Source organism: Triticum urartu, chromosome 3 (genome assembly GCF_003073215.2).
Source record: "Triticum urartu cultivar G1812 chromosome 3, Tu2.1, whole genome shotgun sequence".
NCBI classification, from domain to species: domain Eukaryota; kingdom Viridiplantae; phylum Streptophyta; class Magnoliopsida; order Poales; family Poaceae; genus Triticum; species Triticum urartu.
Genome location: NC_053024.1, coordinates 674,277,666 through 674,297,120, shown reverse-complemented (window position 1 = coordinate 674,297,120; position 19,455 = coordinate 674,277,666). Strand labels below are relative to the sequence as shown.

General features: G+C 45.2%; 1 protein-coding gene across 5 annotated transcripts; it reads left to right on the top strand.

Moving 5' to 3' along the window:
- The first annotated feature begins 4,425 nt into the window (after nt 1-4,425).
- LOC125545860 lies at nt 4,426-11,588 on the top strand. Of its 5 annotated transcripts, XM_048709908.1 has the most exons (5): nt 4,427-6,228; nt 6,606-6,639; nt 6,720-6,763; nt 6,852-6,922; nt 7,012-11,588. In XM_048709908.1, the coding sequence occupies exon 5, from the start codon at nt 7,320-7,322 to the stop codon at nt 9,207-9,209; it is 1,890 nt and encodes a 629-aa protein (XP_048565865.1). In that variant the 5' UTR covers nt 4,427-6,228; nt 6,606-6,639; nt 6,720-6,763; nt 6,852-6,922; nt 7,012-7,319; the 3' UTR covers nt 9,210-11,588. The 5 variants fall into 5 exon arrangements, with proteins under 5 accessions (XP_048565867.1, XP_048565868.1, XP_048565865.1 ...); XM_048709910.1 differs by lacking the exon at nt 6,852-6,922 and having other exon boundaries at nt 4,426-6,228; XM_048709909.1 differs by lacking the exon at nt 6,606-6,639.
- Nucleotides 11,589-19,455: the final 7,867 nt, after the last annotated feature.

Genomic DNA, 19,455 nt, shown 5'->3' with positions numbered 1-19,455 from the left:
GAGATCGAGCAGCGGCCTGGCTCGCGCGTAGACTCACGCGGAGTCGTGGACGCCAACGCCCCATGCCTAGGAATAACATTTTTTCTGAGAAATATACATACTAGGACTACAAAAATTTGGGGCCCCAAATTTTATGGGCCCTGTGCGGGCCGCACACTCTGTACCATTATGGGCCCGGTCCTGTTGGGAATAAGTTGGGAATGCACGAGGTGATTAACAAATCTTGTGTTATTGATGGCGCAGGTGAGGTAGTCCTACCTTGAGTTCTTACTTCTTATGACGGATCAGGATTTATCTATTTTGGGCATCCAGAATGTTTGTGAGTTGATTGTCATAACCACTTGGTCCTTATGCTGGTCGATCGACATAAGTTGGTTCATGAGGGAAAGCTTCAAGATGCGAACCAGACTTCAACGACGGTTCATGCAAAAAAAAAGGGGCGGAGTAGACCTCCAATGGCTTTTGTTAAGTTAAATGTGGATGCATCTACCAAGCCTTAGTTTCCTTATCCACATAACCCTTCCCTCCTGCCCACGTGCAAACTCCCATCTAGGGTTTTCTTGCCTCTCGCTGGTGCCGCCGGTCCGCCTCATCTTCTATGGTCCTTGGAACATGGAGGCACGGTGGATCCCAGCCCTTGCCGGTGGGAGAGCTTCGTTTTTAGATGCTTTTCTGAGTTTTATTAGGATTTGTGCCATGCTCAAGAAGATGAGGCAGTGACGGCTTCTTGAAGATGAAATAAGGTCCTCCCCGCCTAGCCCCCGTCCCGGTAATGTTTCAAGCATCGCCGGAAGGAGTGTGGAGGTTTACCTCCGGTGGATCTTGTGGGGTCCGGTCAACGTTTGTCTTCGGTGGATCCGACTAGGATCCGGTCTTCGTTCATCTACGTCTGTGTGTCTGCAGGTTGGATCCTTCCGATCTATACTTCTCTTCATCGGCGGCGGTTGCTGTTCTGGTGCGCTGGTCCTATGGGGCCTTAGCACGACGACTTCCCGACTGTCTACTACAACAATGTTTGCCCGGCTCCGACGAGGGAGGGGCGATGACGGCAGTGCCTTCGGCTCACTCCAGTGGTTGTAGTCGTCGCTAGGTGGTCTACGAACTTGAATGTAAATTTACTTCTAGTGTTCTTTGTACTACCTTGACAGTTGATGAATAGATCGAAAATTTTCTCGCTAAAAAATGCGGATGCATCTTTTGATCATGATCTTCTTAGGGGAATAGCGGGTGCTGTACTCAGAGATGACAAAGGAAATTTCATTGTCGGTGTAAATTGGAAGATTGATTGGTATGTTGATATGTTCTGACGGCAAAAGGTTTAGCTTGTCTCTTGCACAAAAAGCGGGTTGCAATCATCTTGTTATTAACTCTGATAATATAGAAGTTGTTGATAGAATGAAGAATGAAGGACGGCGTGCGGGAATGACAACTTTTGATGATTGCTATTTTCTAGCATGTGATTTTTCTCTCACTAATTTTGAATATGGTAAGAGTGAAGCGAATAAGGTCGTCCATTAAGTTGCTAGATTAGCTAAATTTTCCACGGCAAGGGATTGGTTTGAGGAGCCCTTGAATGATATTGTATTTCTTCTTATAAACGATGTAACTGTTATTCACAATTAATAAAGTTTGTTATTCTTCCAAATAAAAACTAGAGATGCCTTTTCATTAATTTTGTTCCTAATTTGTAGAGCTTTCGCCCGGTTGTTTCCCCATGCCATAAAGGAACATCACAGTCAACCGTTGCGACAAAGCTGGGACCTCCAGAACCTGACACAGGCCCTTTGCTTCCACAACAGAGAAGCAACCGGGGCCACCCACTGCTACACATCTCGTCGTCCATACGACCAAGAAGAACAACCACCATTGCCGCTCGGAGAGCCAACCGAGTAGCCCGCCACCCGAGGTAGCCGCCCTAGCATCCCACTCCGAACCTCGCACTGATGTTGAAACACATGAATGCCATCGACAAGAGGGAAGGCATAGACCTCCCCACCTACCCTCAGGGTCCCACCACTCGGTCCACCGAAGGGGGCCATAGCCCGACAACACCGCCGTCATGTCAGCCAACGAGCAAGCATTGGACTACATGCGGGAAAATCTTCTGTGGAAGGAAAGGAAAGCCCCACCCTTGCAACCAGGCTCGCACCCCCATCCACCCGCCGACAGCACCTCCGGACGGAGCAACAGTCAGCGTCCCATCAGAATCTGCCTCCTCCAGATCTCAATGGGGAGCCTCCTAGGAACCGTTGCATCTGGTCGCCAGGCATTGATAACCCACAAGTGTAGGGGATCACAACCGTTTTCGAGGGTAGAGTATTCAACCCAAATTTATAGTTTCGACACAAGGGAAGCCAAAGAATATTTGAAAGTATTAGCAGTTGAGTTGTCAATTCAACCACACCTGGAGATTAATTAATTGCAGCAAAGTGATCAGTAGCAAAGTAGTTTGATAGTTATGATAGTAGTGACAGAAGCAACGGTAACAGTAACAATGATAGTAGTAATTTGTAACAAGTGTAACAATGATGATAGCAATAGTAACGCAGCAAGATCAATAAGAATAAATTCGTAGGCATTGGATCGGTGACTTGTTGGATGATATTTATCATGAGACAGTTATAACCTAGGGCGATACGGCACTAGCTCCAGTTCATCGATATAATGTAGGCATGTATTCCGTAAATAGTCATACGTACTTTATTAAAAGAACTTGCATGACATATTTTGTCCTATCCTCTCGTGGCAGCGGGGTCCATATTGGAAACTAAGGGACATTAAGGTCTTCTTTTAATAGAGAACTGGAACAAAGCATTAACACATAGTGAATACATGAACTCCTCAAACTACGGTCATCACCGGGAGTGGGCCCGGTTGTTGTCACTCCGGGGTTGCCGAATCATAACCGTAGTAGGTGCCTATAACTTGCAAGATCAGATCTAAAACATGGATATAATGATGAATTCATAAACGGTTCAGATCTGAAATCATGGCACCCGGGCCCAAAGTGACAAGCATTAAGCATGGCAAAGTCATAGCAACATCAATCTAAGAACATAGTGGATACTAGGGATCAAGCCCTAACAAAACTAACTCGATTACATGATGAATCTCATCCAACTCCTCACCGACCAGCGAGCCTACGAAGGAATTACTCACTCCCGGTGGGGAGCATCATGGAATCGGCGATGAAGAAGGGTTGGTGATGACGAAGAACAAAGATCCCCCTCTCCGGAGCCCCAAATAGACTCCAGATCTGCCCTCCCGAGAAAGAACAGGGCTTGGCGGCGGCTCCGTCTCATGGATCGCGATAATTCTTTCTCCCTCATTTTTTTATGAAATAATGTGATTTTATAGTATCAGGGGGTTGTCAGCGGGGTCACCGGGTGGGTACAACCCACCTGGGCGCGCCAGGAGAGGGGGGCGCGCCCTGGTGGGTTGTGCCTAACCAGGGGCCCTCTCTGGTGGTTCTTGGCTCTATAAATTCTTATTATTGATATACAAAATCCTTGCAAAGTTTCGTTCCATTCCAAGAACTTTTATTTCTGCACAAAAACAACACCATGATAGTTCTGCTGAAAACATCATCAGTATGGGGTTAGTTTCATTCAAATCATGCAAATTAGAGTCCAAAACAAGAGGAAAAGCGTGAGAAAAAGTAGATACGTTGAAGACGTATCAGGCATCCTCAACAGCGTCAACCGTAACCACCTTTGAGCCCCCACACAAGTGCCAGCCCCCACCGTAACCCATCGAGATCCTCCATGCATATCGCAATGAACCAACGACCCGCGTGTCCGCAGAGAGAAATCGGAGACCCGACAACCACCGGCCACCATGTGGCCATGACCGAGCAGGACCATCACCGCCACTGGCCACTGCCGCCCAAGGCATATCATAAACCACCGGCCTGCGCCGCCAGACACCACTGGACGTCAGATCCGAGCGAAGCCTAGGTCGCCATCGCGGCCGCAACCCGCACGCCCCCACCCAGAGACCATCGGTGCCTTCGAAGCCACCAAACGTCGCTGCTGGGAGGGGCCATCATCGTGCCGTCGTGACCACCAAATCGTAACGCCCCGGCCCGAGTTGGATCACATGCATGAAGAGGCTAGAAGGCCGTTGTCGCTGGCGCTGGCCAGGCTTCTCTAGGTCGTGCCCTCTGGCGGCAGCATGAGAGGAGGAGGGGCGGGAGGGGGAGGCGCCCAATGGCGGCTAGGATTCCATCCCCATCGCCTACAAGGGCGACGCGGGAGGGAAGAGGGGGGGAGGAGTACACCCATGAAGCGGTTATTCTTACTCGAAACCCCTAATTTTTACTCTATCTGCTCATATTTACTTTACCGTTTGTGCTAGAGTCAACAACGATTTCAAATTTGTGGCTCCCGCAGATTAGCAGTTGGAATGAAAAGAAGGGAAGAAAAGAACTCCCGTACGCCTACCGCTCTCACTTCAGCAATCCAGCTTCCTCCTCTCCCAGCCAATTGGCACCTCTTCTAAAAAAAAAACACTACCTGGCACCTCCCCCCGCCCCCACTCCATTCCCCGCCCCGCCTGGACGAATCCCGGCGCCGCCGCCTGCGGCGCGCCCCTGCTCCGCGCCGCTCCATCCATCTTCTACCCCCCGGCGCGCCCCCACTCCCCACCTCCGGTCCCTGATCCACGCCGCACCTCCGCGCCTTGTTCTCCTCCTGCTCACCGAGCCCAGGAACTTCACTTTATTCCCCACCAACTCCTTGCACAATTACTTGTTTTTCTTATCATGATTTTTTGCTCTGTGTCATCTTTGCTTCGGTTGCTTACGTTTAATTGCAGAATTTCGACATGGAGATCTGTTTCACTGCAAACACTGTATCCAACTGAATGTTGTGAAACATATTCAGCATTGTTATGTAGTTTTACTCAAGTGTCAATTATTTTCTGTGCATAGTTTATTTGCGGCAAGTAGTGTTGTTGCAGAACTCCGAAGGTGGCATAGGGGTAGTGGAGTGAGTGGTTATGGGTGTGGAAGGTTTATTGGGTCCTGTCGATCAACTTTAGGAGTGTTTAGCTAGCAAACAATTCATCTTCCAAATTTATTGCTGTCATTAAATTATATAGCAAGGGGCAAATCTACTAAAAAATCTGTTGCTGAAAGAATTTGGGGATGCCCAAGGGACAAATCTCCAGAAGCGGGGTATCGAAGCTCATGCAACCTGACCACTGAAGAAACATTGTCAATTCGTTCGTTCACTTTTCAGGCCGAGGGCGTCGTTGGGAGGAGCTCCATGGAGTATGACTGGTGGCAGCATCTCAGAAGAAGGGTGCGGACCAGACAACACTCTGGGCCGGAGGCGGCGGCTTTTCTCCGGTCCGGGACAAAGCTATTGTAGGAGGAACTTGCCTATCAAAGGTTTGAAGGATGATCTTGTCATGATGTGAAATGGCTCTTTGAGCACCTTCGGGGTGATATACTTGGTGGAGAAAAGTGATACCTCAAAGAGGACGAAACCCCTGGTTCTGCTGATGGAACAAAATGTTGATAGGTCCTTCAGGTTGCAATTCAGGAGGGAGATCCTGTTATTTCTATTACCAGTAAGGAATGTGCAGATGCTACTGGACACGTTAGTCAGGATTCTGTACTTGATTCTAAAGAAGTTAGCCAGACAATTCTTACTGCTGCTACAGAAGTTAGGGATGTTCCTCGAGTTAATGTGGCAACAGCTGATAAAATTTCTCCAAGTGACAGTAATGTAGTGAAGGGCCACCTGAATCCTGGCAACGCTGGCAATATATCAACTACCGTAAAGGGTGACCCTGCCAGAGGTTAAGAGGGATATGGTCAAACTACCATGCAACATTCCCTCCATAGGTGATGGTTTGCAGGCATTACATGATGATAAAGAGTTGCCTAAGAACGGGACCCCATTGCAAGAAATAGATTCCAAAACCAATATGAACTTGGACAAGAAAGAGGACAGTCCTGACAGCGCTTCTCCTGATGTGAAAAACTAAATTTAGACAGGAGCTCGGGTAACGAATCGAGAGAGGATGTGATGGAAAGTAAGCAAGTTGATCCCAATGTCAGATCTGATGATCTTGGAGGAAAGACTGCAGTTACCTCAGACCATGAGGAGGTAAAAGAGGTGTCCTCGTTGATACTGTTGCCAAGGATTCCTCTGTGCAAACAAAGGACATTGTTTCTTAAGAGAAGCCAGTAACTCTTATATTAAAAAAGGAAACCTGAAGGTTTGTCTTTATCTCCCTACGCATACAGTGTTTTACCATTTCCTGTATACCTTTCCTATGTGAATATCTTGAGCATTTTTATTTTCTTCACTGTGTGCATTCATGCTTTCTGTGATTGTCCAGTGTAGAGTTCATTGTATGCCTTGCTTGTTCGTTGTCATTGTGGATTTTTGTCTTTTGGTAAATCGTGCATGAAACAACTGTACCTAATGATCCTGCTGTTGTACGGTTTTGGGGATAGGAATTTTTTTTTGCAGTCCTTTAGTAAGATTTGTGGCCTTTGTTTCACATTCTACGTCAATCAAGTAAATCTGACAACAATTTATCAATGGTTTAAACAGAGAAATCATGTTGTGCTTTTGTTCTGTTAAATGCAGACCAAGAAGTTGTTGCAGATGGAATGCCAGCGTGGTGTGGATACTCTCAAAATTCCTAAGCAACAAACATCCAAACTAAGTAGCTCTGATCCTCTAAAACATTCTGTTTGGCAGGTCTGATTCAACAGCAAGCGGAGATTCTCACAAAGTGCGGATAGGTGAGGTTTCACCCTTTTTTTTAGAGAGAAAAGTAAAATGCACCATTGCACAGCACATCATATCTACTCCCTCTGTTCACAATTGTAGGATGTTCTGGATATTTCAATATGGGCTATGTAAGGAGTGGAATGAGTGAACAAACACACCAAAATGCGTCTGTATGCATCTGAATCAGAAAAAAATGTTAAAACTTCTTAGAATTTGGAGCAGAGGGAGTAACTTTTTCCCTTGTGTATTCATATTTCAGGGCCACTTCCTCAGAAGCCTGCAGCGGAAGTGGCGGAACCGGAGGCCTTTGTGTTCGGCCATAGCCCATAGGGAAGACGTCTGATACCAAGAGAATACATCTGTCCTTAATTCACAGTATTTCGCAGCAACACAATGATCACAGTTAACAGTTCGTACAGTAAATCTGTAGTTCCGGGACGCACCGCCTACAGAGTCGAACTATAAAGGGCAGCGAGACCGATTCGGCAGTTTGCCTAGCCGTAGGTTCCCGCCTTCCCAACTGCCCTTTTCCAACCGCCAGTACCAATCTTGCCTACCTAGCTTCGTATGGAGCCTGCCGGGCTCGCCGCCGGCGATCTTGGCGAGCCGACCGGGCGTGACGGCGACGGGGGGACCCAGGGCGAAGCGATTGTCGAGGGTGGTGCTGTCAGGCGCGGCACGGGCGTGCGCGCCAGCGGCGCCGGCGAGATGACCAACCGGAACGCGCCTGGTCATGACGCCAAGACCTCCGATACGGAGGAGATGTCGTGCGTCATCAACGCCGGCAAGACGAGCAAGGCGGAGGTGCCCCGCCATGACGCCAAGGCCGGCGATACGGAGGACATGTCGGGCGCCATCAACGCCCGCAAGACGAGCAAGGCGGAGGCGCCCCGCCATGACGCCAAGGCCGGCGATACGGAGGAGACATCGGGCGCCATCAACGCCCGCAAGACGAGCAAGGCAGAGGTGCCCCGCCATGACGCCAAGGCCGGCGATACGGAGGAGGTGTCGGGCGCCATCAACGCCCGCAAGACGAGCAAGGCGGAGGCGCCCCGCCATGACGCGGAGAAGGAGCTGCCGCGCGCCAGCGAAGCAGGCAAGACGAGCAATGCTGTCGTGCCCGGCCACGACATCAAGGCCCTCGATACGGAGAAGGTGCTGCCGCGCGGCAGCGACGCAGGCGGGACGAGCAAAGCGATCGCGCTCGGCCAGGACTTCAAGGTTGCCACTGCGGAGGAGATGCCGCGCGCGGCTACGGATGTTTGCTCTGTTTGGAGGGAGAATTGGGAGGAGAGCTTGCAGAGTATGAGCGGCTTCTTGGATCTCCCAGGTACCATGACCATTGCTATAGACACAGAGTATGCAACCAAGTGCCTGCTTAGATTGGAACAGCCACAGAACGGTGACGAGTGGTACAGCCAGCTGCAGGCTACTGCAGGGACTGCGGATTTGGTACAGGTCGGGGTCGCGGTGACGTTCGCCGACGCCGACGCGGAGAACATAGAACCGATCAGGGTATGGGAATTCAATCTCTTCTTTGACTCCAAATCAAACCAGTATAATCCGAGCACTCTGCTGTTTTTGGAGAAGAAGTGCCGGCATGACCTTGAAAAGCACAGGCAGTATGGTATTATGCCAACTGACTTCTTCCAGTGGGTCTATGAGCTCCACAGCATATTTGCAAGACGATCTGTGACTGTTGTCACGTACCAGGGAGATGCGGACGTCGCACTTCTAATCTACCAAGGTGCTCCAATGCCTGCAAGGCGGTTCGACTTTCTTCTGGATATCAGCAACACTTTTCCTGCATTGGTCGACACGAGAGTTCTTGCCATGGTTTGGGCACCAGATTTCTGCGGGAAGTTAGATGACCTTGCTGACATGTTGGGCCTCTCTAGAAGTGGACCAAGACATCATGCAGGGTCAGATGCGGTGCTGACCCTCAGGTGCTACTTTGCAATGCGAAGGTTGCTGGGAGATCAGAAGGTGCTCAGGGGAGTACTTTGCGGCTTGTTTCAAAGCGAACCATCAGTGTGCACTGCGAGAATAGCCTGGGATCCTTCAATCAGCATTTTGCATGTCTGGGGTAAAAACTTTGATGAGGTTGCCGGCCAATTTGGAAGGTTGATTGAGAACAATTTCACTGTCGTTACTGTCAAAGTCCTCTTTGACCCGCCTCTTCGAAAGGGTCCGTTCAATCGTGATCCTCAGTTCTGCTATTCAAACATGCAACTAAGGCTCAATGAAAAGATAAGATGCACTATTGCTATGGTCTTCGCCACTGGCCAAGGGCAAGTGGCGAATTCGGCATCCTTTGTGTTTCATATCTGCTTTTCCGGCGGGGAGTATATTGAGCCAGTACAGTTCGCTAGGATGTTGGATGAGCAAGGAGCTATGCAACCCATACCTGACTTGGGTTACCTTCCTAGGGGCGGAATCCGTCGCTTTCATATATGACATGGTTCGTCATAGTTTCCAATTCTGGATTCCCACCATGTTCAGTCACTACAAGGTGAGCAGAACGGGCATGTTTCCGGTTATGTATGATGTCGGCATTGTAGCTTCCAGAGGCAGCTCACTGAGTCTGCGCCAAATTGCAACAAGTTTGATGATTGAGCAACCAGAGGAAGCTGGCATCGGTTGGGAAGCAATTTTAACCTTGAAAAGCTTCCTTCGTCTGGTCATGGACGGGCGTATGTCCTCGACGTTTGCCGGGAATTTGCTTGCAGGCTGTTGTAACCGCTCCATGTGCTTGAGGTAGCGCAACCGCTTTGCCCTGATGATCTTAACTGCTACAGATTTAAGAAGCTCGAGCCATGTAGGTGTACAGTTGATCAAATGTCCTGCTTGTTGCGACACAAATGTACAAGTATTGCTCTCATACTGTTGAATCAAACAAGTATACGCTTCATTTTTTGAATACTTCTTAGTTGCTTGTCACATTTTTTTTCAGTACACATCACGTAGCATATAGGTTTAACATACGGTTTTGCTAATTTTCATCCGACTGAAAACAATTCGTTTCAGTCGGATTTTGTGTCCGTCTGATCATTGTGCAGCGATTTGTGCGTGCTCCTTTGGTTATTTGTTTATAGCGCGCGCTGTTTTGTTTGTAGTCTGCCCGTTAACCCATGTCGGTGCCCGTTCCCCCCTTTCATCAGTGATTGTTCAAGCAGAAGTAGGGGAGAGAGAGACAGTAGTGATTTCCATTCAGAGTTCTCCTTCTCTCGTTGCTTGAGCATTCGGTTGCTGCTATGGGCCCACTGGTGGTTAGAGGAGCTCTTCCAAGTGGTTTGCATCTGTTGTTCTCCCCCCTCCATTTGTTAGTCTTTTTTCTAGATCTCGACGGATGTGATTTGTGGATTTTGTGAGCTCTCACCTGTCCTATCCTAGGTTGTTCATGTTTAAGCCTTGTTTTGTGAATCTGCTGGAAGGATCCCTTGCTTGAAGATATCTGTGCTCTGCTCGCTGGTGGTTGGAATTTTCTCTTCCAGCGATCTGATGTTGTTGTTCTTCTTCATCCATTACTTTATTTTCTAGATCTGTGAGCTATCAGCTATGGCCCTCCAATTCTGTGAGCACGCTAGTGGATGTGCTTTGTTGAATCTGTGAGCTATGGTCCTCCAATTCTACGTTGTTGTTGCGTTTTTCTGTACCCATCCTTGTGTTTTGCATCAGACTTTGTGCTTGAGCATGTGTAATGTTGGGGCAATTATAGTGAATTGTCTGCAATATATCGTCGTTGTTAAGGTTATTATTTCTTATATCTTGCTTCATGTCTTGAAATTTTTAGTGGTTACTGCTCTGCAATTTGTTTCAGTTATTCTGCTGTAAATTTGGTGAGCTGTCTCTGTAAGTTATGTTTAGGTCAATGTCCACACCATTTTAAAGTTATTTTGTTGTACCTGATGAAGGAATTTCAGTCTGAGAGTATCTCTTTAATCCTTGATAAATTAGGTGGTTACTTAGTGTTACTTTGTTTTGTGAGTAGTGGTTATTGCTTGCATTACCTGTGCATGTTCTAATTGGTTGTTTAATAACTACTTTTCTTACATTAAGCATAATTACACTATCACATTATTATATTTTTCCAGCAAGGCTACTGTAATTTTCAAGATTCCACCAAGGTTTAACTGTTCTTTGTTACAATTCCCAATGCTCCTTGAAGGTTTAACTTTCTTTTTGTTACAGTGCATTTTCTGTATCATTTACAGTGTAAAATATATGTAATTCCTAAGCAAGGCCACAGTAATTTTTGAACCATAGTTCTTCCAGACTGTTTTCCCCCTGAATTTTGTTTGCTGCTCCCAGTTGATCTAAACAACTATTTGTATTTTGCAGTCATTTTGTGTATTATTTACAGTGTCAAAAAAATGTAATTCTCCCGCAAAGCTGTAGTAACTTTGAACCATAGCCTTTAGTTCAGTTGTTTTTTCCCTAGTGTTTTACATGAGTCTGTTGCTGCTTCCAGTTGGAACTAAACTACTGTTTTATTACAGTGCATCTTCTGTATTATTTTTAGTGTAACAAGAAATGCAATTCTCATGCAAAGTTATAGTAACTTTGAAATAGTCTCCAAGTTGTTTGCAGATTGCAGTTCGATACTACACCATTGTTGTTTGTTTACAGTGCCTCTTCTGTATTATTTACAGCTCAACAAGAAATGTAATTCTGTTGCCAAGTTATAGTAATTTTGAAACATAGCCTCTAAGCTGTTTGCTGCTCCAAGTTATAGTGTTTTTCTGTATTATTCAGTGTAAGAAATGTAATTCTCCTGCAAAGTTATGTAATTTTGGACCATAGTCTCCAAGTTTTTTACAGTGTTTTTCTGTATTATTTTACAGTAATTCTCCATGCTACAGCAATTTTGAACCATAGCCTTCTCAATTCCTGTCATTCCTACAAGGTCACAGTAATTTGAACTGCAAGTCATACTAATTTGACCATTTTTACGGTAGCAAAGATCCTGATTACAGTTTTACATAGCCTTGTTTGAGCTGTTCAGTATTTTCAGACTAACTTCATGAAGATCTACTGATGAATCGTACTTACGTGAGCATCAACTGTAGCTTGATGTTTATTTATCTTTCTCTTGTTGTTTTTCAGAAACTTAAATGTTTGAAAAGGAAGCTTACCCCTACTGGTTTTTTCGCGAGTATGCAAAGATTGCGTATCTTTCCATCGATAGAAGAAAGAGAGAGTATATAGTGACGATACATCACATGTTACAAGCGCAAAGGCGTATCACGGTGTCCAAAGCATGGAAAGGGGATGCTTAGCCCCAAAAGACTTGGAGAGACTACATGTCGGGAAGTATGAGTGCCAATCCCACCGGCCTGCGCCGAGAGCCGTGCAAGGTCCTTGATGTCCTGCAAAACGCGAGCAGTGGAGGGCCGGAAGCCATTGAAGATGCACACGTTGCGGTGACATCATATGCTCCAGGCCGTCAACATGATGAGAGAAGAGAGGCCGCACCGGTGGGCATTGGGGGCATCACGGCATGTATCCTCCCACCACTCAGAGAGACTCAATGTCGGGGTGGGTAGCGATGCCGTAGAACGACACCAAGACAAGACCCCATGCCAGACATGGCGAGAGAAGGAACACCCAGCGAGGAGATGCTGAAAATCTTCGGGTACTTGATCGTAGAGGATGCATCGATCCTTATTTTTTTCGAAAGTACGCCAATGGCGTACCATATTTTTATAGAAGAGAGTAAAATATTTACAAGAAACCGTTGGTCGATGCGAACATCAACCTCCGGAACTCCCACACCAACCATTACACATTGTTCAATGTCTCACAAATCTATCTAGTCCTCCTACTCCTACACCGGCTTGTCTCCAATCGAAAATGTCCTCTAAGATCCAGCTGACTAGTCCCCTTGGTCCTTTGCGTTGCTTTGGCCGGTTGAACACTCTCGCGTATCTTTGCTTCTATAAGGACCAAGCCACTCCAATGACAAAAGAATCGAACCCTCTCCTGTCCTTCCCCTGGTAATTTGTTCTTGTAGTGCCCCACCAAGCCTCCCAGGTGTCTTGTGCTTCCGGTGCATGGCTGTTTAGTCGTAGTGTGTCGAAGCAAGTATGCCATACTTCCCTCACATATACGCATTGCACCAAGATGTGCTCAACGTTATCCTCCTCCCGCGAACAAAGAAAGCACTCGGACGTCTTGTCCTGTAAGCCGTGTCGCACACGTCTGTCAGAGGTCCACAACCGATGCTGTTCGGCCAACCAAGCAAAGATCTTACATTTCAGGGGTGCCCAACTCCTCCAAATCGCCTCAGCCATCGGGGCACGGATCCCACCTTGGCATAGTTGCTTATAGGTGGATTTTGCAGTGTATTCTCCTGATTTGTCATGAGGCCAAATGAACTTGTCATTAGCCAGCTCGTCTCTTTGCATCGTGGCAATTGCGTGCCTAAGATGCACAGTTTGCAGCAGGGCACCCATGGAGTATTGCGGTGGCACATCATGAATCCATCTTTCTCCAATCATGGCCTGCTCTACCATTCTTGCATTCATCGTTAGGCGGGAGACCGCGTTAGGCGAGGCGATCTGCAGTCCAACACCTGTCTTGGAGGGCAAGCCATGTGAAGACTTTGATGTGGAGCGGCGCCCAAATTCTCCAAGTGATGCACCAATGTCGGTCTTGAATTGTTCCTCGAAAGAGAGGAGGACAACATGACCTAGCTGTGTAGCATCCAGAATCGGTGCAGCACCATCGTAAGGTATCCGGGTCCTCGGTCAGATGAATGTTGCGAACCCGCCTCCATAGCTCAACCTACTGGACCAACGCGGCTGGGCCAAGTCCGCCGTGGATGTCGCGTACCCAAGCCTGGTCGGTGAGGCCTTGGCATACGCCCCCCCCCCCCGGACAATTTGGGCTGGCCCAGTTGCCATTACCACCGTTTTTGGGAACCTTCTAGGAGGCTCCCTGAACCGGTTTTTTCGTTTTTTACTGTTTTTTTTCTTTTTGCTTTTTTCTGTTTCTGTTTTCCTTTTTTTTCTGTTTCTTCTTTGAGCTTTTCTTTTCAAGTTAATTTCTCTTTTCAACAAATTTTATTTCTTTGGTCTTTCATTTATTTTCCTTTTCTTCCTTTTTTTCAAAATATTCAAGTTTTGTTCATGTTTCCAAAAAATGTTGTCAAATTCAAAAAAAATCTCATTACACAAAAAAATTCAAAACTAGTTTCAAAATTTGTTCACGTGCAAAAGTAGTTTCAAAATTCTTCTTGTTCACTTTTATTTCTTTTTTTCAAGCTATTATTCATTTTTTTTGAAAAATGTTACTTATTTCGAATTTGGTTCAGAAATTTCAAAAAAATTATAATTATAATTTTTATTTGATACTTTAAAAATGTATTTCATAAATTCCGAAAATGTTTGAATTTATAAATTCCAAAAAACATGTACTTTTGGCAAAAGTAAAATCAGGTTCAGATTTTCAAAAAAATCTGTGGCTTATAATTATTTAAATTGGGTTGTTATTTATAGAGAACAAATTGCAGAAACTACAGTAGCTAGCGACGCGGTTGACTCGATGGAGGTCGTGTGTTCGACCCCTCCTGTTCACGTACTGTTTTTTCGATTTCCTTTTTAAGTTTTATCCCTGTCGCTCGTTTCTTAAAATGTCAGGCTACAAATATGTCACTGGTGTGAGCTGGTTGCGGTGGTAAAAGCTCGGGCGTATGTGCAGGTGGTCGCCGGTTCACTACAATAATTATTTCTGGTTTGCTACAATATTCCTATTCTTAACCGGAACTTGATCTTTGAGGGCTGAGCAACCCTCTGTCTTCTGCTCCTCGCGTCACCATAGCGTCGCCAATCTTGTGTACGTCATTGTGGTGACTTCCCTGTACTTTCTTTCCTCTATCAATGCAATGATAGGCCTTCTCGGCGTATTCGAGAGAAAAAAAACAATATTCCAATTCGCTACAGTAGGCCGGTTGAAGTTAGTTCTTAAAGTTATGTGCTGCTTTAGCTTCAACAAAATTAGTGCAGTGGACTGGTTATCTGCGTGCGATCACAAGCAGTTGGTCAGGTTCGAACAGACGACCGCACATACTACACGTGGGCTAGTAACCAGCGCACCTGAGGTCACTCGGAGGTGTGACCTGAACATGACCGGCCACTTGGGCAACCACATATCCTATTTGAGCAACACAAGATATACACATGTTTTTGTCTACATCATATCTTATAGGACTCATATTGACAAGAAGATTTGGCTGGTCTCACCTCGAGGTCGGACGGGATCGGTGACGGGGACGACGGCGGGAATGATGGAGGGGCTCCTTGATTTCTGTAAAAACAAAAACCCTATAAGTTATCACTAATACATCCAGAATAATTGCTTAAAATAAAAAATAACAACAAATATGACATGTTCAACTAGTTCTATTATTTTCTTACTTAAAATACCACTAGTAGAAAACAGGGCTATGATCCAGGCCGGCTCAGCCCATTAGTCCCGGTTCAGTCTAGAACCGGGACTAATGTGAGCATTGGTCCCGGTTCGTGCGGCTAAGGCATTAGTCCCGGTTCACTCGGGCCCTTTAGTCCCGGTTTAAGACATGAACCGGGACTAAAGGGTGCGATGACCTTTAGTCCCGGTTTGTGCCTCAAACCGGGACTAAAGATTAGACCTTTAGTCCCGGTTTGGGGCACGAACCGGGACTAATGGGGTTGAGACCTTTAGTCCCGGTTCATGCCACGAACCGGTACTAAAGGTCCCATTTTCAAACTCTACCCCCCCTGTGGATCGCCTTTTCAGTTTTTAAAAAAATAAAAGAAAATAATGGAAATGTCAAAAAAATAAAAGAAAATAAGTTTCTCATGTGATATGTGGTCTAGTTGTTGGGAAAATTTGCAAATGTGAATTTTGACTTTATTTGCAAAATCTCTCTGAAATTTGTAAAAATGGGCATAACTTTTGCATACTAACTCTCGGATGAAAAAGTTTTATATATGAAAAATCATCTACTCGAAAAGTTACATCCGAATTTGATGTGGAGCGGCGCCCAAATTCTCCAAGTGATGCACCAATGTCGGTCTTGAATTGTTCCTCGAAAGAGAGGAGGACAACATGACCTAGCTGTGTAGCATCCAGAATCGGTCCAGCACCATCGTAAGGTATCCGGGTCCTTGGTCAGATGAATGTTGCGAACCCGCCTCCATAGCTCAACCTACTGGACCAACGCGGCTGGGCCAAGTCCGCCGTGGATGTTGCGTACCCAAGCTTGGTCGGTGAGGCCTTGGCATACGCCCCCCCGGACGATTTGGGCTGGCCTAGTTGCCATTACCACCGTTTTTGGGAACCTTCTAGGAGGCTCCTTGAACCGGTTTTTTCGTTTTTTACCGTTTTTTTTTCTTTTTGCTTTTTTCTGTTTCTGTTTCTGTTTCTGTTTTCCTTTTTTTTTCTGTTTCTTCTTTGTGCTTTTCTTTTCAAGTTAATTTCTCTTTTCAACAAATTTTATTTCTTTGGTTTTTCATTTCTTTTCCTTTTCTTCCTTTTTTTCAAAATATTCAAGTTTTGTTCATGTTTCGAAAAAATGTTGTCAAATTCAAAAAAATCTCATTACACAAAAAAATTCAAAACTAGTTTCAAAATTTGTTCACATGCAAAAGTAGTTTCAAAATTCTTCCTGTTCACTTTTATTTTCTTTTTTTCAAGCTATTATTCATTTTTTTGAAAAATGTTACTTATTTCGAATTTGGTTCAGAAATTTCAAAAAAATTATAATTATAATTTTTATTTGATACTTTAAAAATGTATTTCATAAATTCTGAAAATGTTTGCATTTATAAATTCCAAAAAACATGTACTTTTGTCAAAAGTAAAATCAGGTTCAGATTTTCAAAAAAATCTGTGGCTTACAATTATTTAAATTGGGTTGTTATTTATAGAGAACAAATTGCAAAAACTACAGTAGCTAGCGACGCGGTTGACTCGATGGAGGTCGTGTATTCGACCCCTCCTGTTCACGTACTGTTTTTTCGATTTCCTTTTTAAGTTTTATCCCTGTCGCTCGTTTTCTTAAAATGTCAGGCTACAAATATGTCACTGGTGTGAGCTGGTTGCGGTGGTAAAAGCTCGGGCATATGTGCAGGTGGTCGCCGGTTTGCTACAATATTCCTATTCGTAACCTGAACTTGATCTTTGAGGGCTGAGCAACCCTCTGTCTTCTGCTCCTCGCGTCACCATAGCGTCGCCAATCTTGTGTACGTCATTGTGGTGACTTCCCTGTACTTTCTTTCCCCTATCAATGCAATGATAGGCCTTCTAGGCGTATTCGAGAGAAAAAAACAATATTCCAATTCGCTACAATAGGCCGGTTGAAGTTAGTTCTTAAAGTTATGTGCTGCTTTAGCTTCAACAAAACTAGTGCAGTGGACTGGTTATCTGCGTGCGATCGCAAGCAGTTGGTCAGGTTCGAACACACGACCGCACATACTACACGTGGGCTAGTAACCAGCGCACCTGAAGTGGCTTGCCGTTAAATTCTTAGCTCGGGGCTTTAATAAAGCAGTATTATAAGATCAAACGTGTTATGAAAATTCAAACACGATTTTTTAAGGAACTAATTAATTTTTGACACGCTAAATATTCAGAAAAATCTAACGAAATTTTAGAAAATCAAATACCTCTTATAGAAAGTTCCCACTTTATCGCGCCCCTTGTGTCGGTCGACCATTTGACGCATAGAGCGTCAAATAGGGTTTTCCGCCTGGGCGTCCGTGGGAAGATGTAGATGCCCCAAGGGCGTGAGGGGATCAAAGGGCGATCCCATCCCGGTGCAGGTCCTGCACGCCCAGGCCTCCAAGAGAGATAGGCCGGTTAATCTTAGCCCAATCGACACGGCATTGGCCTCCATTAGCCGCCTTACGACCTGCCCAGAGAAACTCGCTGATGACTGTCGACCTTAGAGAATTTTCAACAGACATGCTAAATACCCCTAAAACCAAACGCGCTAAATAAGCCGCACACTGGTTAACACGGCTATATAACACTCCGGCAAAACATAGGCCACTTGGAGGTGTAACCTGAACATGACCGGCCACTTGGGCAACCACATATCCTATTTGAGCAACACAAGATATACACATGTTTTTGTCTACATCATATCTTATAGGACTCATATTGACATGAAGATTTAGCTGGTCTCACCTCGAGGTCGGAGGGGATCGGTGACGGGGACGACGGCGGGGATGATGGAGGGGCTCCTTGATTTCTGTAAAAACATAAACCCTATAAGTTATCACTAATACATCCAGAATAATTGCTTAAAATAAAAAATAACAACAAATATGAGATGTTCAACTAGTTCTATTAATTCAACTAGTTCTTACTAAATATAAACTTACTATAAATAGAAAAAAACTAGTTCTTTCTAAAAACAAAGTAGTTCAACTAGTTATATTAATTTTCTTACTTAAAATACCACTAGTAGAAAACAGGGCTATGATCCAGGCCGGCTCAGCCCATTAGTCCCGGTTGAGTCTAGAACCGGGACTAATGTGAGCATTGGTCCCGGTTCGTGCGGCTAAGGCATTAGTCCCGGTTCACTCGGGACCTTTAGTCCCGGTTTAAGACATGAACCGGGACTAAAGGGTGCGATGACCTTTAGTCCCGATTCGTGCCTCAAACCGGGACTAAAGATTAGACCTTTAGTCCCGGTTTGGGGCACGAACCGGGACTAATGGGGTTGAGACCTTTAGTCCCGGTTCATGCCACGAACCAGTACTAAAGGTCCCATTTTCAAACTCTACCCCCCCTCCCCGTGGATCGCCTTTTCAGTTTTTAAAAAAATAAAAGAAAATAATGGAAATGTCAAAAAAATAAAAGAAAATAAGTTTCTCATGTGATATGTGGTCTAGTTGTTGGGAAAATTTGCAAATGTGAATTTTGACTTTATTTGCAAAATCTCTCTGAAATTTGTAAAAATGGGCATAACTTTTGCATACTAACTTGGATGAAAATTTTATATATGAAAAATCATCTACTCGGAATGTTACATCCGAATTTGATGTGGAGCGGCGCCCAAATTCTCCAAGTGATGCACCAATGTCGGTCTTGAATTGTTCCTTGAAAGAGAGGAGGACAACATAACCTAGCTGTGTAGCGTCCAGAATCGGTCCAGCACCATCGTAAGGTATCCGGGTCCTCGGTCAGATGAATGTTGCGAACCCGCCTCCATAGCTCAACCTACTGGACCAACGCGGCTGGGCCAAGTCCGCCGTGGATGTCGCGTACCCAAGCCTGGTCGGTGAGGCCTTGGCATACGCCCCCCCGGACAATTTGGGCTGGCCCAGTTGCCATTACCACCATTTTTGGGAACCTTCTAGGAGGCTCCCTGAACCGGTTTTTTCGTTTTTTACCCTTTTTTTCTTTTTGCTTTTTTCTGTTTCTGTTTCTGTTTTCCTTTTTTTTCTGTTTCTTCTTTGAGCTTTTCTTTTCAAGTTAATTTCTCTTTTCAACAAATTTTATTTCTTTGGTTTTTCATTTATTTTCCTTTTCTTCCTTTTTTTCAAAATATTCAAGTTTTGTTCATGTTTCCAAAAAATGTTGTCAAATTAAAAAAAATCTCATTACACAAAAAAATTCAAAACTAATTTCAAAATTTGTTCACGTGCAAAAGTAGTTTCAAAATTCTTCCTGTTCACTTTTATTTTCTTTTTTTCAAGCTATTATTCATTTT